This window comes from Asterias amurensis, chromosome 15, assembly GCF_032118995.1.
Source record: "Asterias amurensis chromosome 15, ASM3211899v1".
Classification (NCBI taxonomy): Eukaryota; Metazoa; Echinodermata; class Asteroidea; order Forcipulatida; family Asteriidae; genus Asterias; species Asterias amurensis.
In genome coordinates, this window is record NC_092662.1 from 16009285 (window position 1) to 16026034 (window position 16750).

Below are 16750 nucleotides of genomic sequence, written 5' to 3' on the forward strand. Positions count from 1 at the left end.
ATTGCACGAGCAACGGAACAACAACAACGGCACAAAGTTGAGTTCAAAAAGTCAAGAAAATGGGGCTACATTTCATACAGTTTTTATCACTACTCACATCATGACATCCAAATCGAGTCCAGTCCCATGTCTTCTTCCTTTGCTCAGCCAGTTATGGACGTTTTTTTTTCCTGATTTTGAGGTGTGTGTGTTGCCTCTCGAGGTCGTTTCTCAACTAGTTCCTTCAGATCCACACACATGTTGTTCTGCAGTTTTTTCTACACACGTGTGTATGTATTTATACACGACGCGTCGTCGTGTTCTCTCAACTGTGAGAAATAATCCCTCGACACAAGAGGGCGCTGTTTAATTCGTCTACTTTTCTGCTAGCTCTCTCTAGGAACTTTTTGCAGAGAAGTAAGAGTGTTGATTGTTTTGTGGTTGAGAATTTGGGGCAAGTAGGCCCACCAATCGTCACCGAAAACGCAATCATGAACATGGCGGCGTATAAACGGGAAAATGTGGAGTTTCCCTACTGCGAGGAGGTGTCCAAATACGAAAAATTGGCCAAGATAGGACAAGGAACATTTGGGTAAATAAATTTGTTATGAATAAAAACTGGTTTGGCTGTAGTGTAAGTGGCTACGCAATAACCGTGTATTTCCGACACAACAATAAAGAGTTGACATAAATGAAATATGGAGGCCAGTGAATAATTTTTCACACATTTCATCGTTGCAGTCTTCTTCAAAAAAAGACCTCCTGTGGTAAAGTATGTAGAGGGTGCACTTGAAAGTTGAAGTGAAAATGGTGTGAATTGCCAGTTTGGATGAATTGAAACTAATTTTGTTAACTTATTTTATATTTATATTTATTATTTTTTATTATAAATAAAGTTTGTTGTTGTGTTACCATACGCAACGGTTAATCATGTTAATCATTCAAACCCACCATCACTGTGACTATCCTCCTGATGGTCACAGAGGATAGAGGGTTATGATTATCGCAATTTTTATATATTTTTTTATCCTCGTGCTTTGTTATTAATATTAAAAATTGAATTTGTTTGTTTTTGTCAAACAGCGAAGTCTTCAAAGCCAGACATCGAAAGACACGCGCAGTTGTAGCTCTGAAGAAAGTTCTCATGGAGAATGAGAAAGAGGGAGTAAGTTTGCCATCCTCTTTATTATTATATAACATTTCCTTTTGGTAGCCACAACTAGCGAAAAAGCTCTTTCAGAACTTTCTTGTGTGAGCATAGTCTCGCATAGACTCCGGAGCAGCAGTCTCGCACTAGTCTCGTGAGATAGTTGTAAGAGAGCCATCTTGCTATCACCGCGGCAGACATTAAACAACTTGTGCAAAATTCTAATATCTTGTCAAATATTACTAGTGATACAGATTGTAGGATCTACCTGCTGAAAAATGTTTGCTGTTTGTTTTACAAAAGAAATAACCCTGTTTGAATGTTTCTGTTGCAGTTTCCAATCACAGCCCTGAGAGAGATTAAAATTCTTCAACTTCTGAAACATGAGAATGTGGTGTCACTACTGGAGATTTGCCGCACAAAAGGTAAATTCTCACCAACTACTTTTTTTTTTTCAAACAACTCCTGGGGATATGTGGGAGTAAACACTGTTCTGAAAGTTTGAAACATCTTTACAGAAATGAAGTTATCAAATGATAGTTTTACAGGCGAGGATTTCTTTGAAGAAGGAAGTTTTATGTGGGTATATGGACAGAAATTTCATTTCCCTTCTGGTAAATCCCTACAAGAAACAACAAATATTAGTTTTTTGTTAGGGAGTTTGTGCACTTGGAGGATTTCAAATAATACTTGTTAATGATTGACTTTTTTTTTTAGAGGGAACTATTTGTCTTGAAGATTGGTTCTAAGAGATTACCTTAAATATTAAGTAATTAAGCAACAAGGGGAACCAACTGAACAAAGAGAAAGTAATTTTAATATTTGTAACATGTCCTTGTTTTTCATTGTCACCAGCCACAATGTACAACCGCTACAAAGGGAGCATCTATCTTGTCTTTGAATTCTGCGTCCACGACCTCGCAGGACTTCTCAGTAACCAGAACGTCAAGTTCTCCCTGGGCGAGATCAAAGAGATCATGAAGCAGTTGCTGAACGGTCTCTACTACATCCACAGCAACAAGGTCCTCCACCGAGACATGAAAGCCGCTAATATCTTCATCACCAAGGAAGGGAAGCTAAAGCTGGGCGACTTTGGACTCGCCAGGGCGTTCAGCATGCCCAAACCAGGGCAAGGCAACCGGTACACAAACAGGGTAGTGACGCTGTGGTACCGTCCTCCGGAACTGCTGCTTGGCGAGAGGAACTACACGCCCGCCATCGACCTATGGGGTGCGGGTTGCATCATGGCGGAGATGTGGACTCGAAGCCCGATCATGCAGGGTAATACAGAGCAACATCAACTCACACTCATCAGTCATTTGTGTGGGTCGATAACGCCCGAAGTGTGGGCAGACGTCACTAACTTGGACATGTATCACAAACTAGAGCTGCCCCAGGGGCAGAAACGGAAGGTCAAAGACCGCCTGAAGAGCTACGTCAAGGACCAGTTTGCCCTGGACCTGATCGATAAACTGTTAACCCTCGACCCCAAGTCGCGGACGGACGCTGATCACGCATTGAACCACGACTTCTTCTGGAATGACCCGATGCCTTGTAGCCTGTCGGTGATGCTTTCGATGCACAACCAGTCCATGTTTGAGTATCTGGCGCCAAAGAGACGAATAAACCATGGACCCCAACCACACCAGCAGAGGCAGCCTCCGACTACAAGTCGACCGGGAAACGCCACCGATGCAACGTATGATAGAATATTCTGAGGAGGATCGTGATATCATGTTGGATACAGAACGTACTCTTGATATGCTAACAATTTCAGTTTTGCTGATTCTGAGAGTTTACACTGCTTCAAATTAAAAATGTTGCATCGGCGCAATAACCTTGTATAAAAGTATTTTGCACAACCGTCATATCTTGCACCAAAAAAGGTTCTGTGAAAAAAAACATTGCATCGTGGTGGATACTTGTTTTGTATGTGTTTATTTCCGGACTATTTAACCAAAAAATAGTTAATAGTCTGAAATTTTGACCCTAGAAGAGTCTTGAAGACTAAATAACAACAAAACATACATGAACAGGAATCTAAGTGTAACATAAGCAGTGAAGTGGAAATAAATTGACTGTATTTCAGGCCATTAACTTTTTTTGTATATGTACCTAAGGTCCTTTTGGTTGGTAAGCAGCTTGCAACAGTTAATTATATTTTCTCTAAGATACAGCTTTTTGCCAATTTCAAAGTGGCGCGTAATGAAAGTGCTACTTTAGGAGATGAAGCTTTGCAATGACACAACGAAATGTGGGATTGGTAATCAACGCCAAAGAAAGTTCATTTCAATCTGAATCAGCAAGTTTGTGCCAGTGTCAATCCCTAAGAAAATTAGTTGTATCTGGAATATCATCAAGCTAAGAAAATTTACAGACCCCCTGAATCACAGCAGTAAAACAAAAAACAAACAGGATGAACTCATACAACTCAGATGTGGTTAGTAGCCGAGCAGGTGTTATTGAATCTCACAACTGAATATTCTAAACATCACTCGTTCCTCTTTTCACTGTAAATTAAAATGCATAATATAAATAAAAGGTAGCCTATAAACCCTGTTCTAAAGTGGAAAAAAACAATATTTACTGGTTCTGTACAGTTTATTTCAAAAGGTTGTTTTATCGTGTATCCACAAATCTTATTTCATTGAAGTAGTTGGATCAGTGATAAGTGCTCTGGGGTTGATCCCACAAAGATAAGTCTGAACTTGGGACTATTCTAATCTTGAGAGTTATGAAAAGCTAATAAGATGTTACTTGAGTAAGACTAGTCTTAACTCTTTGTGAAATCCACCCCTGGACATCTTGGTATAGGTAAGTTTGTCGAGTCAGTGCTTAAATGTAACTTGATTTTGCAAAAACATTGTATCTCATATAAAATGCTCCATGCAAAATTGCTACTCGACGCAAACTTGTTTTGTGTGAGATTTTTTAACCAAGATACAAAGTTTTGACAATTTCAAATTTGTGCGTAATGTAGGGAGATACACTGTACAACATTTTACACTGACTTGACGAACTGCACCTACAAGCCTGTCCTAGTTTACCAAGTAAATCCAACACGCACAGCCTCACAACTCAACATACATGTTCATTGTACTCTCCTTATCTTCGCTTATCTTCATGTAATTCGAGAAAGTCCAAAAGCAGTACATATGACACACAATAACTGATTGTCCGTTTACATATAAATTATACATTCTGTTTTGTAGTGTGAACAGTAACATAAAATCAGCACAACAAAAATTCATCACAATGGGCTTAAGAAGTTGATTTAGGAGTTAAAATAGGGACAATTTAGTTCGCTCTTGATAAACCCTTTTAAATTTATACCATCACATAGTCATCCGCCATTTGCATAAGCAAGCAACAAGCACAAGGGTATGAGCAACTTGAACTTTCAAAAAGGTCATTTTAAGGTCACATGGTGTAATGTAACCAATAAAAAAAGGGAGGAAAAAAAAAGATTTAAGCTAGCTATTTCAGCACCAAAATCTAACAAAACCAAGTTTTAAACAAATTGACCATGGTTCAGATAGATGAATTTGCATTCTCGAAAGAATATTATTATTATATTAAAACTTTTTAAAGACAAGACTATGTGCACATTTTTTTTAAGTGTGTGGTGATTTTGGGAGCATTAAATGACAATTTCAAATTCTAAAAAGCAGTCCCCCTTTTTGTTGTTTTAAACACCCTCAGTGCTGATGATACAAATGTCAAGTTTTTTCTTTTTAATCTCTCAGCACTTCATAAAGTATTCTTTCTAAAGACAACTTTGGCTTGTCAGGCAGAACGATTGCTGGAATAAGCCCTTTTTGTTTTGAATTCAGATAAACAACGTAAAGGAAAAAAGTTTCCATAATGCGGAGATCATCTGAACATTTAAAGGAACACGTTGCCTTGGATCAGACGAGTTGGTCTATAAAAAGCGCTTGTAACCATGTTTTATAAAATGCGTATGGCTGGAAAGATGTTTTAAAGCAGAATACAATGATCCATACAAATTTGCCTCGAAATCGCGTGGTTTTTCTTTTACTGTGCGAACTAACACGGTCGGCCATTTATGGGAGTCAAAAACTTGACTCCCAAAAATGGCTGACCATTATAGTCTCCGAGGTAAAAGGAAACCGTGCAATTTCGAGGCATGTTTGCGTGGATCATTGTATTCTACTTTAACACCACTTTCTACCCATATGCATTTTACAACAAACGGTTACAAACGCTTCTCAAAAACCAACTCAACCGATCCAAGGTAAAGTGTTCCTTTAAAGAGTGGGCTTTCTGCAGAATCAGGGAGAGTTGGTAGCTCTGGACTATAGAGGGATACACACGTACTGAATTATGCATGAGAATTTTTACAAGACAGCACCTTTAAAAGAAACAAAACAAAAACAAATCTCTTGGAGCAGTACAATCAGATAGTCGACCTTTAAAAAAAAGCATCAGCGTCTTAAAGGAACAAAATACCATCTCAACAATCCGTTTCAAGACAATCCCCTATGTTTGTGTATTTACAAATGCATAGTTTTAAAAGGTTAAACTGTACACAATTTACATATTGTACAGATTTTTGTTGTATAAATAACACTATTATTTAACAGGAAACATAATATTTGGCTACTTTCTGTGTGTTATACGATTGCAGCTCTTATAATTTAGTGTACTGTAGCCAGCATATGTGACTTATTACATAACAAGATGGCCGCCATTAATTTTTAGTTGTTCTTAACCCAAGCAGTGACCTGTATTAAAGAAGTGTAATGCCATGCATCTTCTTATGAGACATTGCCCAAAAGCAAGATGGCCACTTCAAGGTGAGGGTTACACTTCACTGATTTGAGCTGTCAACCTAGATCAACTGCCACCAGGGCCACGTTGCCACCTACACCTGCGACTGAAACAGGGTTATTACCCCCTTCACAGTATGTAAGGATGTAGGCGAGGGTATCATCCACTAGGAGTCACCTACTCCTGGGGCTGAAACAGGGTAAACCACTTCACAGTATAAAAGGATGTAGGCATGGGTATCATCCACTAGGAAACCTGGCTTGTAGAACAGAGTTAACTACTTTCTCAACGTTATACAAAAGCAATTCACCGATCCAGTAGGCTCCGCCCACAACGCACGTGTGAGCAAGAACACGTGGGGCTCTCCAATGCCTTTCTAAACAACTCTGCCGCGCGCGCCAAGATACGTGCACGCATGTTGGACCTTATTTGTCAGACCTTCGTTGCGTTGTGATTGGTCAATACGCAATGGGGCGGAGCTTAGTGGATCAATCGATTATGGTTAAGTGCCTTGCTCGAAGGGCACAACTATTATGACCGGATACCGACCCAGACTGCTGCTGACAACACAAGAGTTTGGGTTCATAGAACTAGACCCTCGGCCACAACACGCCAAATCCCAAATTTTGAAGTTCTTGTTTGTAGGGAAAAAGTCACATATGCCAACTCTGCCTCAACTCATATTAATACTATAATAAACTCATTAAAACTAGCTCTCTTAGAAATCATTCAGCCACTGAAGCTACACTAAGATTTTGTTGTTAATCTGCGATGCTTAGCTTCTACACAAGAGTACAGCAAAAAGTAGACCTTCAAAATACAGAGACCCCCTGCTCTGGTTTCCCGTGGTACTTTCAAAAGATTCTAGGCAACGATTCTCAGACCATCAAAGGTACCAGACCGTTTCCCCCAAGGTACTCCAAAAAAACAGAACACAAATTAAAAAAATAAAATCATCTTTAAAACAAAACAAATTATGAGTTTGAAGAACCCCGTGCCTCCCCCCCCCCCAAACAAAACTAGTACAAAGACTGACCAAATCTTATCGATTAGCGGTTCAAGAACAGGATACCAGCATCCAAAATCAGTACTTCGTTTATGCCTTAAAGACACTGGTTCCCTTTCCCTTTTTGCATCGATGATTGGCCGACATGAAATTCCCATTATGCATTATAATCACTGTGGTCGGTGCCAGTGCATTCACATAATACATGTGTAACAACTTGAGCGGACTACCAACCAACTGACCTTAAGGTCAGTGCTGTAAGCTGAAAGAGGACGGACTTGGGTCATGATGCACTCATAATTTATGACCTTTCTGGTTAGTACCCATGTATTCAAGTTTTACATGTTTAATAAGTTGAGTAGATTACCAACCAATTGACCTCTAGGTCAGTGTTGTGAGCTGAAGTAGAATGGACCTCGAGTCATGATGCACTCATACGATCTTTGTGTGATTGGTACCCATGCATTTACAAAACATGTCCAACAAGTTGAGCTGAGTACCAACCAAATGACCTCTAAGTCAGTGTTGTGAGCTAATAAAGTATCGACCCACGGCATGATGCAGTCATGGTGGGAGTGCAGTCAGGTTGGCTCAGTGGTTTCTGTCCCTGCCTTTCACCTCTGTAGACTACGGTTCGATTCACAGACAGGAGCCTTGCCTGTGGATTTGGGTTTTCATTCCCTACCTGGCTGCGTGGGTTTTCCACATTGGGATTTTCCTCCCACATCTCAAGCTGAAATTCCTTCATTGTCTTCGCTACAAAAGTTGGTGTGATGTTTCCATAAGGATGCTTTGCCGACTACATAACTCAGATTCAGATTCAGATTCAGAGATGAACTTGTAGGTTTTTTTAAGGGGAAGGGGGGACGGCCGGACTGTTATGCGTTGATTAAACATCAGGGTTTCTCCGCTAGTAGATTGGCATTGAGCTGTATTGTAGGCTTATATGGGTCAGTCCAGTCTCATTGGAGAGGACAATCGATGCTGGATGGATTATCTTTCAGATTTCTGCATGGCATCTTGACTCATTCTATTCTCAGTCAAAGGACATCAGGTTGGCTGGCGTCTGGAAGAGACAAGAGAGAGTTTCAAAGGTTTAATAATGACAGATAAGTAGGAGTTGAAACTTTGCATGGTGGGAGTATAATGAGGTAAGGTTTGCAGTAAAGGCCATGTGTAAAGCGCTTTTGAGTAGTTTTGGTTTTGAAAAGAACTGAAGGTTAACAACTCAATATTTCAACCACTAGCTCTGATGGTTCTTATACAACCCTCACTGTTGAAGGTCGTAGAGTCTGGGTTTATCATTTGCTTTAATGCAGCACTGTATTATACCAACCTAGGGATGAGGGTAAGGGAAAAAGATTTTTTTTTTTTTTTTAACAATCACACCCCCCCCCCAAAAAAAAAAAACAAGAATTTTTTTTTTTTATATTACTAACCTTTGGCCCTTTGTGTTTCTTAGTCGCTTCATCCAGGTACCGGACCCACTGGCAAGCCATGGCGTATGAGGGCGCTTTATATTTATAGGAGTTCCCTATATGTACACAAAATGGAAAATGGAAAATAAATAATGTTATGTATTCAAAGTCTTAAAATAATAACAAATATACGAATTACACTTTCACAGATTTGTTAAGAACGTGCAACTTCAAAGGTATGTTGAAATGATGGCATTTCTACCGTTTGGTAACCCCTGGGGTTATAGATTCCGTAAAGCTTTTGGAAACAGTATCCAAAGCACTAGAGAAGTAGACCAATGAGCAGGATTTCTCCATTTGTGGAAAAAAATATTGCCTGATTTTTTTCACCAGGCCGACATAAAAGCCTGAATTCAGCCAAAAGACTGAACAATCTCATCCCTGAATGTTTGTATGAGAGATTGGCTGTTGCCAGCTTGGTGTTTGTATCCCTCGTGAGACAACAAACATACAAACAATCAAACAAATATTCTAATTTAAAAAAAGGGCTGGTTGGTTTGAGAAGAATATTTAAGGATGGCTCACCTTTGGCAAGGTCCGTTAGTAGAATGATGTTGTGTCCTCTCGTCTCTGGTAGCAAGACCACCCAGTCAATGATGGAAAATAACTTACAAGGCCTTATCTTAAACTGCAATGAAACAAAACACAGGGTTATGCTAAAACTACCGACAGTTATGACGGAAATATCAGGAAGGACTCAAGGTCTTTCACGGTGGTACAGATTTTAGTTGAGTTAACATTTTGAAAATAAAATAGAATTTGGTCCTTTATATAAAAAAAAGGTTTTTCAATAAAACGAATACCATAAACCATTTGTCGTACTCTCTGACTGCTAAATATCATCCACTGTGGCTCTAAAAGATAGATGTACCATGCAGCCTGCAAGATGATATCATTTGGTGACTGCGTCTTAACAGTACACAGTCAACCCTCTCACTGTCTGACCATTTAGTATCATCCACTGTGGTTTTGAATGATAGATAAACTATGCTTTACTACAAAACGATATCATGTGGTAAATGCATCTTCCCAGTACACAGTCAACCCTCCTACTGTCTGACCATTCAATATAATCCACTCTGGTTTTGAATAATATTTTGTTTTACAACACCATGTGACCAACGTCAACACAGTCCACGGTCAACCTTTATACTGTCTGACCGTTCATTATCATCCACTGTAAAAAGCAAAAGTAACTTACATCTGATCTGTCGTGTCCAGTGAAGTACTTAGCTGCATAGTGTACAATGTTGGTGCCCCATAGACCCACCCAATACCTCGTCCACGCCGAAACCTAACCACCAACAAAACAAAACAAACAATAATTTATCACATTTATAGTGCGCCGTCTCAAAGGTGTGTAGACAAAAATATCCACAGTAATAAACAAAATACATTAAACGAAATCAACGCAAAAAAAACATTTTCATTATACATTTGTCAAATCTACAAATGCAGCATTACACAAAATAAATTTCAAAATCTGACAAAGTACATAAAATATCCAAAAATCTACAAATTTTCTCATTGAAAATAATAGAAACCAAGTGTCAAAGTTATGAATTTACTTACAGATACTTTTCTGCCTGATTTCATGTCCGGCTTCCTTTTCAAGTAACCTGAGTGAGGAAAGAAATCATTGTAAGGGGTCTCGATGTTCAAATACGCACAAAATACTGAAAACTTGCACAGACTATTGCAAGCCTTTGAGTGAACTTTATGTAAAAACATTTGAAAGAGAACTCACCATGTATTTTGAAAGCAGAGATTGGCACTTCTGGTATACTCTGCACTAGGTCCTCGCAACTCTCAGTCAAACTAAACACGGAAAAGAAATAATCAAGTTGTAAAATCAGTTATCAATAGTAACCCCTCCCTACTCGACCCCAACAAAGCACAGTCAAACTAAACAAGGACAACGAAACAATAAATTTGTAACAAGGCCAAAGAAACCATAAAGTTGTAAGATCAGTAATTAAATATAAATCACTCCCCACTAGATCCCAACAACTCTCAGTCAAACTAAACACTGAAAAGAAATAATCAAGTTGTAAAATCAGTTATAAATAATAACCCCTCCCCACTCAATCCCAACAATTCTCAGTCAAACTAAACCCAGACAAAGAAATGATCAAGTTGTAAGATCAATTATTAAATATAAATCCCTCCTCACTAGATCCCAGCAACTTGCAGTCAAACTAAACACAGACAAAGAAATTATCAAGTTGTAAGATTAATTATTAAATATAAATCCCTTCTCACTAGATCCCAGCAACTTGCAGTTAAACCAAACACAGACAAAGAAATAATCAAGCTGTAAAATCAGTTATAAGCATATAATACAAATAATTAAAAAAATAATAAAAAATCAAGTTGTAAGATCAGTTATCAATGTAGACCATTCCCACTAGATCCCAACAACACTTCATGCGCAAGAGAAGTTCTTATTATTGTGCACTATAGCAGTATTTATTTTTAGTATTTATTATTATTTTCTTCTTGTCATGTTGAAGTCAAATGGCAAGTTCAAAAAAAAGAAGGAAAACATGTAGTCTGGCATGACCAGACTCTAGGTAGAGAAAAAATATGAATAAGAAACAATCTAATATTTGTATATTATGTCCCTAATAAACACAACAATTTTTTGTACACCGACCATTCCAATCGACCATGCACAAAATACATGTACTGATAAGAAATAAATTCCCCACTACCATCAGCAGTATTTTCATAAAAAGCTTCTTCCAGTCCTTTGTGCATCATACCTTCATAGTGCGATGACGTAAACCTAGCGTACTTATATAAATCATAAGAAGCTCCAGTTTTATTCCATTTTAATTAAAATCTCAACTGCAATTTGTTTCTATTGTTCAGAAGAATAAAAAAACGAACATCTACACTGAGAGCATTTAAAAAATCAATAACAGGAAGTGACTGGAAATCTGCCGCTCAGTAGTCATGGTAACACTCTGTTGTCATGTTCTCAACAATTTTGACCAATTGTAGCTGCGAGAAAGCGTTTATTTCGCCTTGAGGACACTAGCAAGCGATGTCCAATCCTGCATTAAACACAAACTACAGTGAGCACAGATTGCCAATGGGAAAGTATTCATTTCATTGTACTCAAATATTCCGTCGTCGTTTTTCAACAAATTTTAACAATTGAAGCTGCGAGACAGTGTTCTATTCGCCTTGACGACACTACAAGCAACACGTCCAATCTTGTACTAAACTGAACTACAAGCAGCACAGATTGCAGAATCGGCAAGTGTTATTTTCATAATACTCAATAATAAGTTTTAACATTTGAAACTGCACATCCATTCTTGCATTAAACACGAACTACGGTGAGCACAGATTGCTGATCAGCAAGTATAACTCTATAGTTTTCCTTTTGCTCATCGAAGCGTCCAAAATGTATCTCGCCGGTGTTCTTTTCTTGTTTCTAATCGGGAACTTTACAACCCTGGCAGCTGTGTGCCCTACTGACTGGTGGCAACACAGTGAGTCATGCTACTTGCTGATAAACCAAACTAGGAACTGGAATGCAGCCGTTCAAACGTGCGAGGGATTGGGGTCGACCCTCGTTGTTCCAAAGTCCAAAGAAGAACAGGATTTTATCTGGGAGTATCACCGGCATGAGTTCTATTACGATGGTGAAGTGCACGAAAGTTTGTGGATTGGCTGCAGCGATGCACAAGACGAGGGGAACTGGGACCCATGTCCACTACGAGATGCAGTTGACGGTTTCCAAAACTGGCTGAGTACCCTGCCCATGACTAGTACAACCTTAAATTGTGCTTGGATGGCAAAATGGGATGATGGTACATGGTATAATGTAGGATGTGAAAAAGGATCTGCGACCATGTGCAAGATTAATCTAAACAACATCACCACCATGTCTGACACTGCCACTGCAGTCACCGACACCACCAGCACAAACTCCGTTGCCACTGCAATCACCAACACTGCTACCACTGCAATCACCAACACTGCTGTCACTGCTGCCACCAACACTGCTGGCACCAACAACACTGTCACTGCCAACGTCACCACAACCAACACCAACACCACTGTCACTGTGGACACCGACACTCCTGTCAATGCTGCCACTGACACCACTGTCACTGCTGCCACTGACACCACTGTCACTGCTGCCGCTGACACCAATGTCACTGCTGCCAGCGAAACTTCTGTCACTTCTGCCACCAACACCGCTGCCACAGCCAACGACGCCACCACCAACACAAACACCGCTGTCCCTGCTGCCAGCGACACTGCTGCCACTGTTGCCAGCGACACCGCTGTCACTGCTACCAACCCCACTACCACTGCCGCCAGCAAAACCTTAGCTGCAGTCACTGCTGTTGCCCCCAACACTACCATCCCAGGTAACAACACAGCCACCCCAGTCACTAAAGTCACCACTACCTCCAATACCACAACCACCAACAACACCACCCTTGCTGTCACTGCAGTAACTGACACTGCCAACACTGCTGCTGCCACTACAGCCACTATCAACACCACAGCAGCCACCAACACCCAGATGACAGCCCCCACCAAATTCATGCCAGTGTTTTGCTCCCAGATGGGCCCTGATGGACGCATGGAGTCCAAATGCTTGCTCAATCACGTCATAAAGGAGCTACGGGCTGATGGTGTGGTGTCATGCGGGAAGGCGTGCCGATCAGATCCCAAATGTCACTCCTTCAATCTGCTGATGGAGCAAGGCCCAGGAAAGATGGTTTGTCAGCTGAACAACGCGACTCGTCACGAGGCGACTGATGATTACATGAAGGCAAGAGATAAATGCCACTTCTTTGAGCTGTAGAACAGCTGGTCAACGACAGCAAAGACTTTCCTCTTTGATGTGTTTAAGAACTTTGCTTTTGATCACTTATTGTTTCGAGGAGCAGCTTGTAAAAAAAAAACTCTTATTAGATTGTAATTCAGTCAATAGTTTAACTTGAAAAAAAACAAAGCCACATGACTTCAGTAACTTTAAATGTATTGCAATCTGTAAAACAGTTTGGTGAAGTAGTTCATAGGAAACTAAAACACAAATCAAATAAAGGGACAACTTACTTAAGAAGATATGGAATTGTATTTTATACATTTCTGAAGAAAGCGGATTAAGATTGTATGCTACTGACTAGCAGTGACACGGCAAGTCATTCTACATAAAGATAACTCGGCCACTATTGAGCTGAACTGATACAAACTATCTTTTATAGGTCACAGCCAAAACTGTGCCAAATTCAAAAACGCAAAGAACATTTTGTCGCTAATTTCATAAAACCTGATACATTAGGTACAAACCTTCTTTTTTTAGTATTCAAGCTTTTAAATGTTTTAAAAATAGAATTACCTTATGCAAAGTAGATATGTTTGTGGAAAATAAGAAGGCAAAGACAAAAAGTTATTTTTCCTTTATTTTCCCACAGTTATCCTCCTTATTTACTATCTAATTACTTATCAAACAACCCCCCCTCTTGAATTGTAGTTTTAGAAGGAAAAAAAGAGTTAATATTTTTGTATCATAGAAAGGTTTCAGGCATGAAGCCTTTGTCAACATTTGTTTTCTTCTGCATGTGCGTACTCCACATTACTAGGCATTTTTGCTAACACATCTAGCGCAGAAATATGGTACTTGCACACTAGGTAGAGAATGGTGATTGTAAGCGCACAATTCGCAAAACTTGATGACATTGGTCCAAGTAATGATTTATAAGATCTCTTTTGTACTTACTTGTCCCCGATCCACGGCTCTTGGTCATCGCTGTGTTCAGAACCATCATTGCTACCTAAGGTTGAACAAAAATGGATATCCAGTGAACACAAAGGGCCATTCAAGAGCGAATGATTCCTTAAACAAATGCCATTAACAAACTTTAGATTTTTATTTACCTTTTTTTTTAGTAACTATTTTTTTAATTTTTTTTTTTTTAATCCAAATAAAATTAAACAAAGTCACAAAGTCATGCACTATGATTGCCTTTTTGATTTTTTTAAACTTTGGTGCATACACTGGCCTTGGTTTGGTGCCCTCTTCAAAGTCTGGCTCACTCCCAAGCTGAAGTGGCCTTGCCCTAAAACATGTGTAATTCAGGCCTGGGCCCAATACTGCTTAAAAACCCCTGCTTAGCAATACCGAGCAGGTTACCAGTCACAAATTGTACATGTGATATGGTTTTTTGGGCTGGTAACCTTATTCTGGTGAGCTTAATTTTGTTGTGCTTAGCTACTTTTTGTAGCAGGGTACCAGTCACAAATTGTACATGTGAGATGGTAATTTGGCTGGTAACCTTTTACTGGTAAGCATAATTTTGTTCAGCTACTTTTTGTGTTTAAGCAGCTCCATGAAATCGGCCATGAAATCTGCCCCTGGGAAATTTTGCTTACCTATTGTCATCCCGTTCATTGAGCCCTCTATTGAGCTGGTGATGGAAGGATGACCACGAGAGCTCGTCTCTTCAAGTAAGCTGTCGTCTAGAAGATGCCTGGGACCGTTGCCGAAGTGACAATTCGATAAACTAGGGTAACGGAACGAGAAAGAGGAAAAAAACAATTTAAGATACGTGAATAATAGTTAAAGAAAACAATTTGGAATGTTCGTGGAATCATTTGGTTCCCTAAAATGTTGAACATGTTCAAGACTCGCACGCAGTGACAATTCGATAAACTGGGATGGACGGAATGAGAGAGGGATAGAGCGATTTAAGAAAACCCTGAGCAAGATATGAAGAATGTTGGAAGAAAAAAAACTTCTACTGTATATGGAATAATTTGGTTCCCCAAAATGTTGATCACGTTTGAGACTTGCACAGTTTATAATGAAACGCAAACCATAAAAGCAATAAGGTTATTGTCATGCGAATACATGTAAGATGAGATCCCACAAACAGTGTACACAGGATGACCAGTGTTCGTTCACAGTTGGGCCTACCCTGGATGATAAAAATCAACAAACTTGACCGACTTGGGTTTGTCCTTTACTCTTTTAGAAGCCAGTAGGACCAGCCACATAGCTTTTCATTTCACAAGTAAAGTCTCGTAAGTTTTTACTCACCATAAAGACTCAATAGCTGTGTGAGATACAAACCTGTCAAGGAGATAAAACAAGAAAACAGTCAAAATAGGCACTATCTTTTTTTTAAAGGCAGTGGACACTATTGGTAATTACTCAAAATAGTTATTAGCGTAAAACCTTTCTTGGTGACGAGTAATGGGAGAGGTTATTGGTATTAAACATTGTGAGAAACAGCTGCCTCTGAAGTGCCATAGTTGTCGAGAAAGAAGAAACTTTCCACGAATTTGATTTCGAGAAACTTGAGGTCTCCTAATCAACTATCTAAACGCACACAACTTCGTGTGACAAGGGTATTTTTTCTTTCATTATTATCTCGCAAGTTCGATGACCGATTGAGCTTAAATTTTCACAGGTTTGTTATTTTATGCATATGTTGATATACATATACAGCAACTGTGAAGGACACCACTCCCAGGTAAAATTTTACAAGTCAGGTCAAGTCACATGTCTCAAAATAAGCCCACTCCCATGATGTTGATTGAGAAAAAAAAAACATAAGACAATTGGACCGCTTCAGTTGCTAGGTTTGTGACGCGATTCTAAGTTTGGTTTGTGACCCGATTCTAAGTTTGGTAAGATATACTTACGTCGTTCCTAAGCTTTTCGTCTTCCGATGACCAGGAGTAAATCTGGCAGCGGCTTGAGGGGTTGCCGGGGTAGACTTCCCTGGGGATGACCCTCTATCTACTATGGACAAAAGTGGAAAAGAAAACAAATTAGAGAACAGACAAATCTGTCGTAACATCAATGACTGAGGACACCACTCGAAATAGAAGTAAGGGTGGTACAACTTGGTCATTTATAAGACACAGTTGATGCTTGAGCAATAGACCTTCGTCATGCTACCTACATCTTGTTCATATTCCTCGTATCGCATAACAACAATGATTAGCTAATATTCATTTTGCAAATAGGGACCACGCTATTTTGTTCTCCCAGCCTCGATTCCATAACAACGATATCAATGGGACAAGTTCAAGATGGCTGCACCATGATGAAGGTCTATAGACCATGGAGAGGTTTGATAGATACCTGATGTGTCTAATTCTTCCCTTGATTTGGACACACTGGACTGTTGGTTGATTGGCTCAATTTGCAACGACAATCTGAGAAGGAGAAAAAAGATCAACCAAATCATAAAACACAAATTTAATACATCATTACCAGAAAGTCGTGTAAGACCGACATTAAGCACATAACAAATGACGAATTCAATTAAACACTGTGCCAAATATCAAGCATATCAAAATGCATTT

General features: G+C 39.4%; 2 protein-coding genes across 2 annotated transcripts in view; one reads left to right on the forward strand and one right to left on the reverse strand.

The window, feature by feature from the left end:
- Nucleotides 1-370: 370 nt before the first annotated feature.
- Nucleotides 371-3138, forward strand: LOC139947999 (cyclin-dependent kinase 9-like). Its single transcript, XM_071945945.1, has 4 exons — nt 371-571; nt 1063-1144; nt 1461-1551; nt 1982-3138. The coding sequence occupies exons 1-4, from the start codon at nt 471-473 to the stop codon at nt 2842-2844; spliced, it is 1137 nt and encodes a 378-aa protein (XP_071802046.1). The 5' UTR covers nt 371-470; the 3' UTR covers nt 2845-3138.
- Nucleotides 3139-3281: 143 nt separating this feature from the next.
- The window catches only part of LOC139947998 (ras-specific guanine nucleotide-releasing factor RalGPS1-like), a 36579-nt gene continuing 23110 nt past the window's right edge, over nt 3282-16750 (reverse strand). The window contains exons 12-22 of the mRNA XM_071945944.1: nt 16527-16600; nt 16082-16181; nt 15474-15506; nt 14807-14937; nt 14154-14208; nt 10149-10219; nt 9974-10020; nt 9603-9695; nt 8927-9029; nt 8363-8457; nt 3282-7989 (exon numbers count right to left, since the gene is read on the reverse strand). Coding sequence (XP_071802045.1) covers nt 7960-7989; nt 8363-8457; nt 8927-9029; nt 9603-9695; nt 9974-10020; nt 10149-10219; nt 14154-14208; nt 14807-14937; nt 15474-15506; nt 16082-16181; nt 16527-16600 — 832 coding nt within the window. The 3' untranslated portion in view covers nt 3282-7959. The remainder of the gene's footprint in view (nt 7990-8362; nt 8458-8926; nt 9030-9602; nt 9696-9973; nt 10021-10148; nt 10220-14153; nt 14209-14806; nt 14938-15473; nt 15507-16081; nt 16182-16526; nt 16601-16750) is intronic.

What these genes read in the sequence shown, in the direction of transcription:
- LOC139947999 (XM_071945945.1), top strand. Translation starts at nt 471, where the DNA reads ATGAACATGGCGGCGTATAAACGGGAAAATGTGGAGTTTCCCTACTGC. An exon ending in ATAGGACAAGGAACATTTGG is followed by an intron (nt 572 to 1,062) that starts GTAAATAAATTT and finishes TTTGTCAAACAG; the next exon opens with CGAAGTCTTCAAAGCCAGAC. An exon ending in TGGAGAATGAGAAAGAGGGA is followed by an intron (nt 1,145 to 1,460) that starts GTAAGTTTGCCA and finishes TTTCTGTTGCAG; the next exon opens with TTTCCAATCACAGCCCTGAG.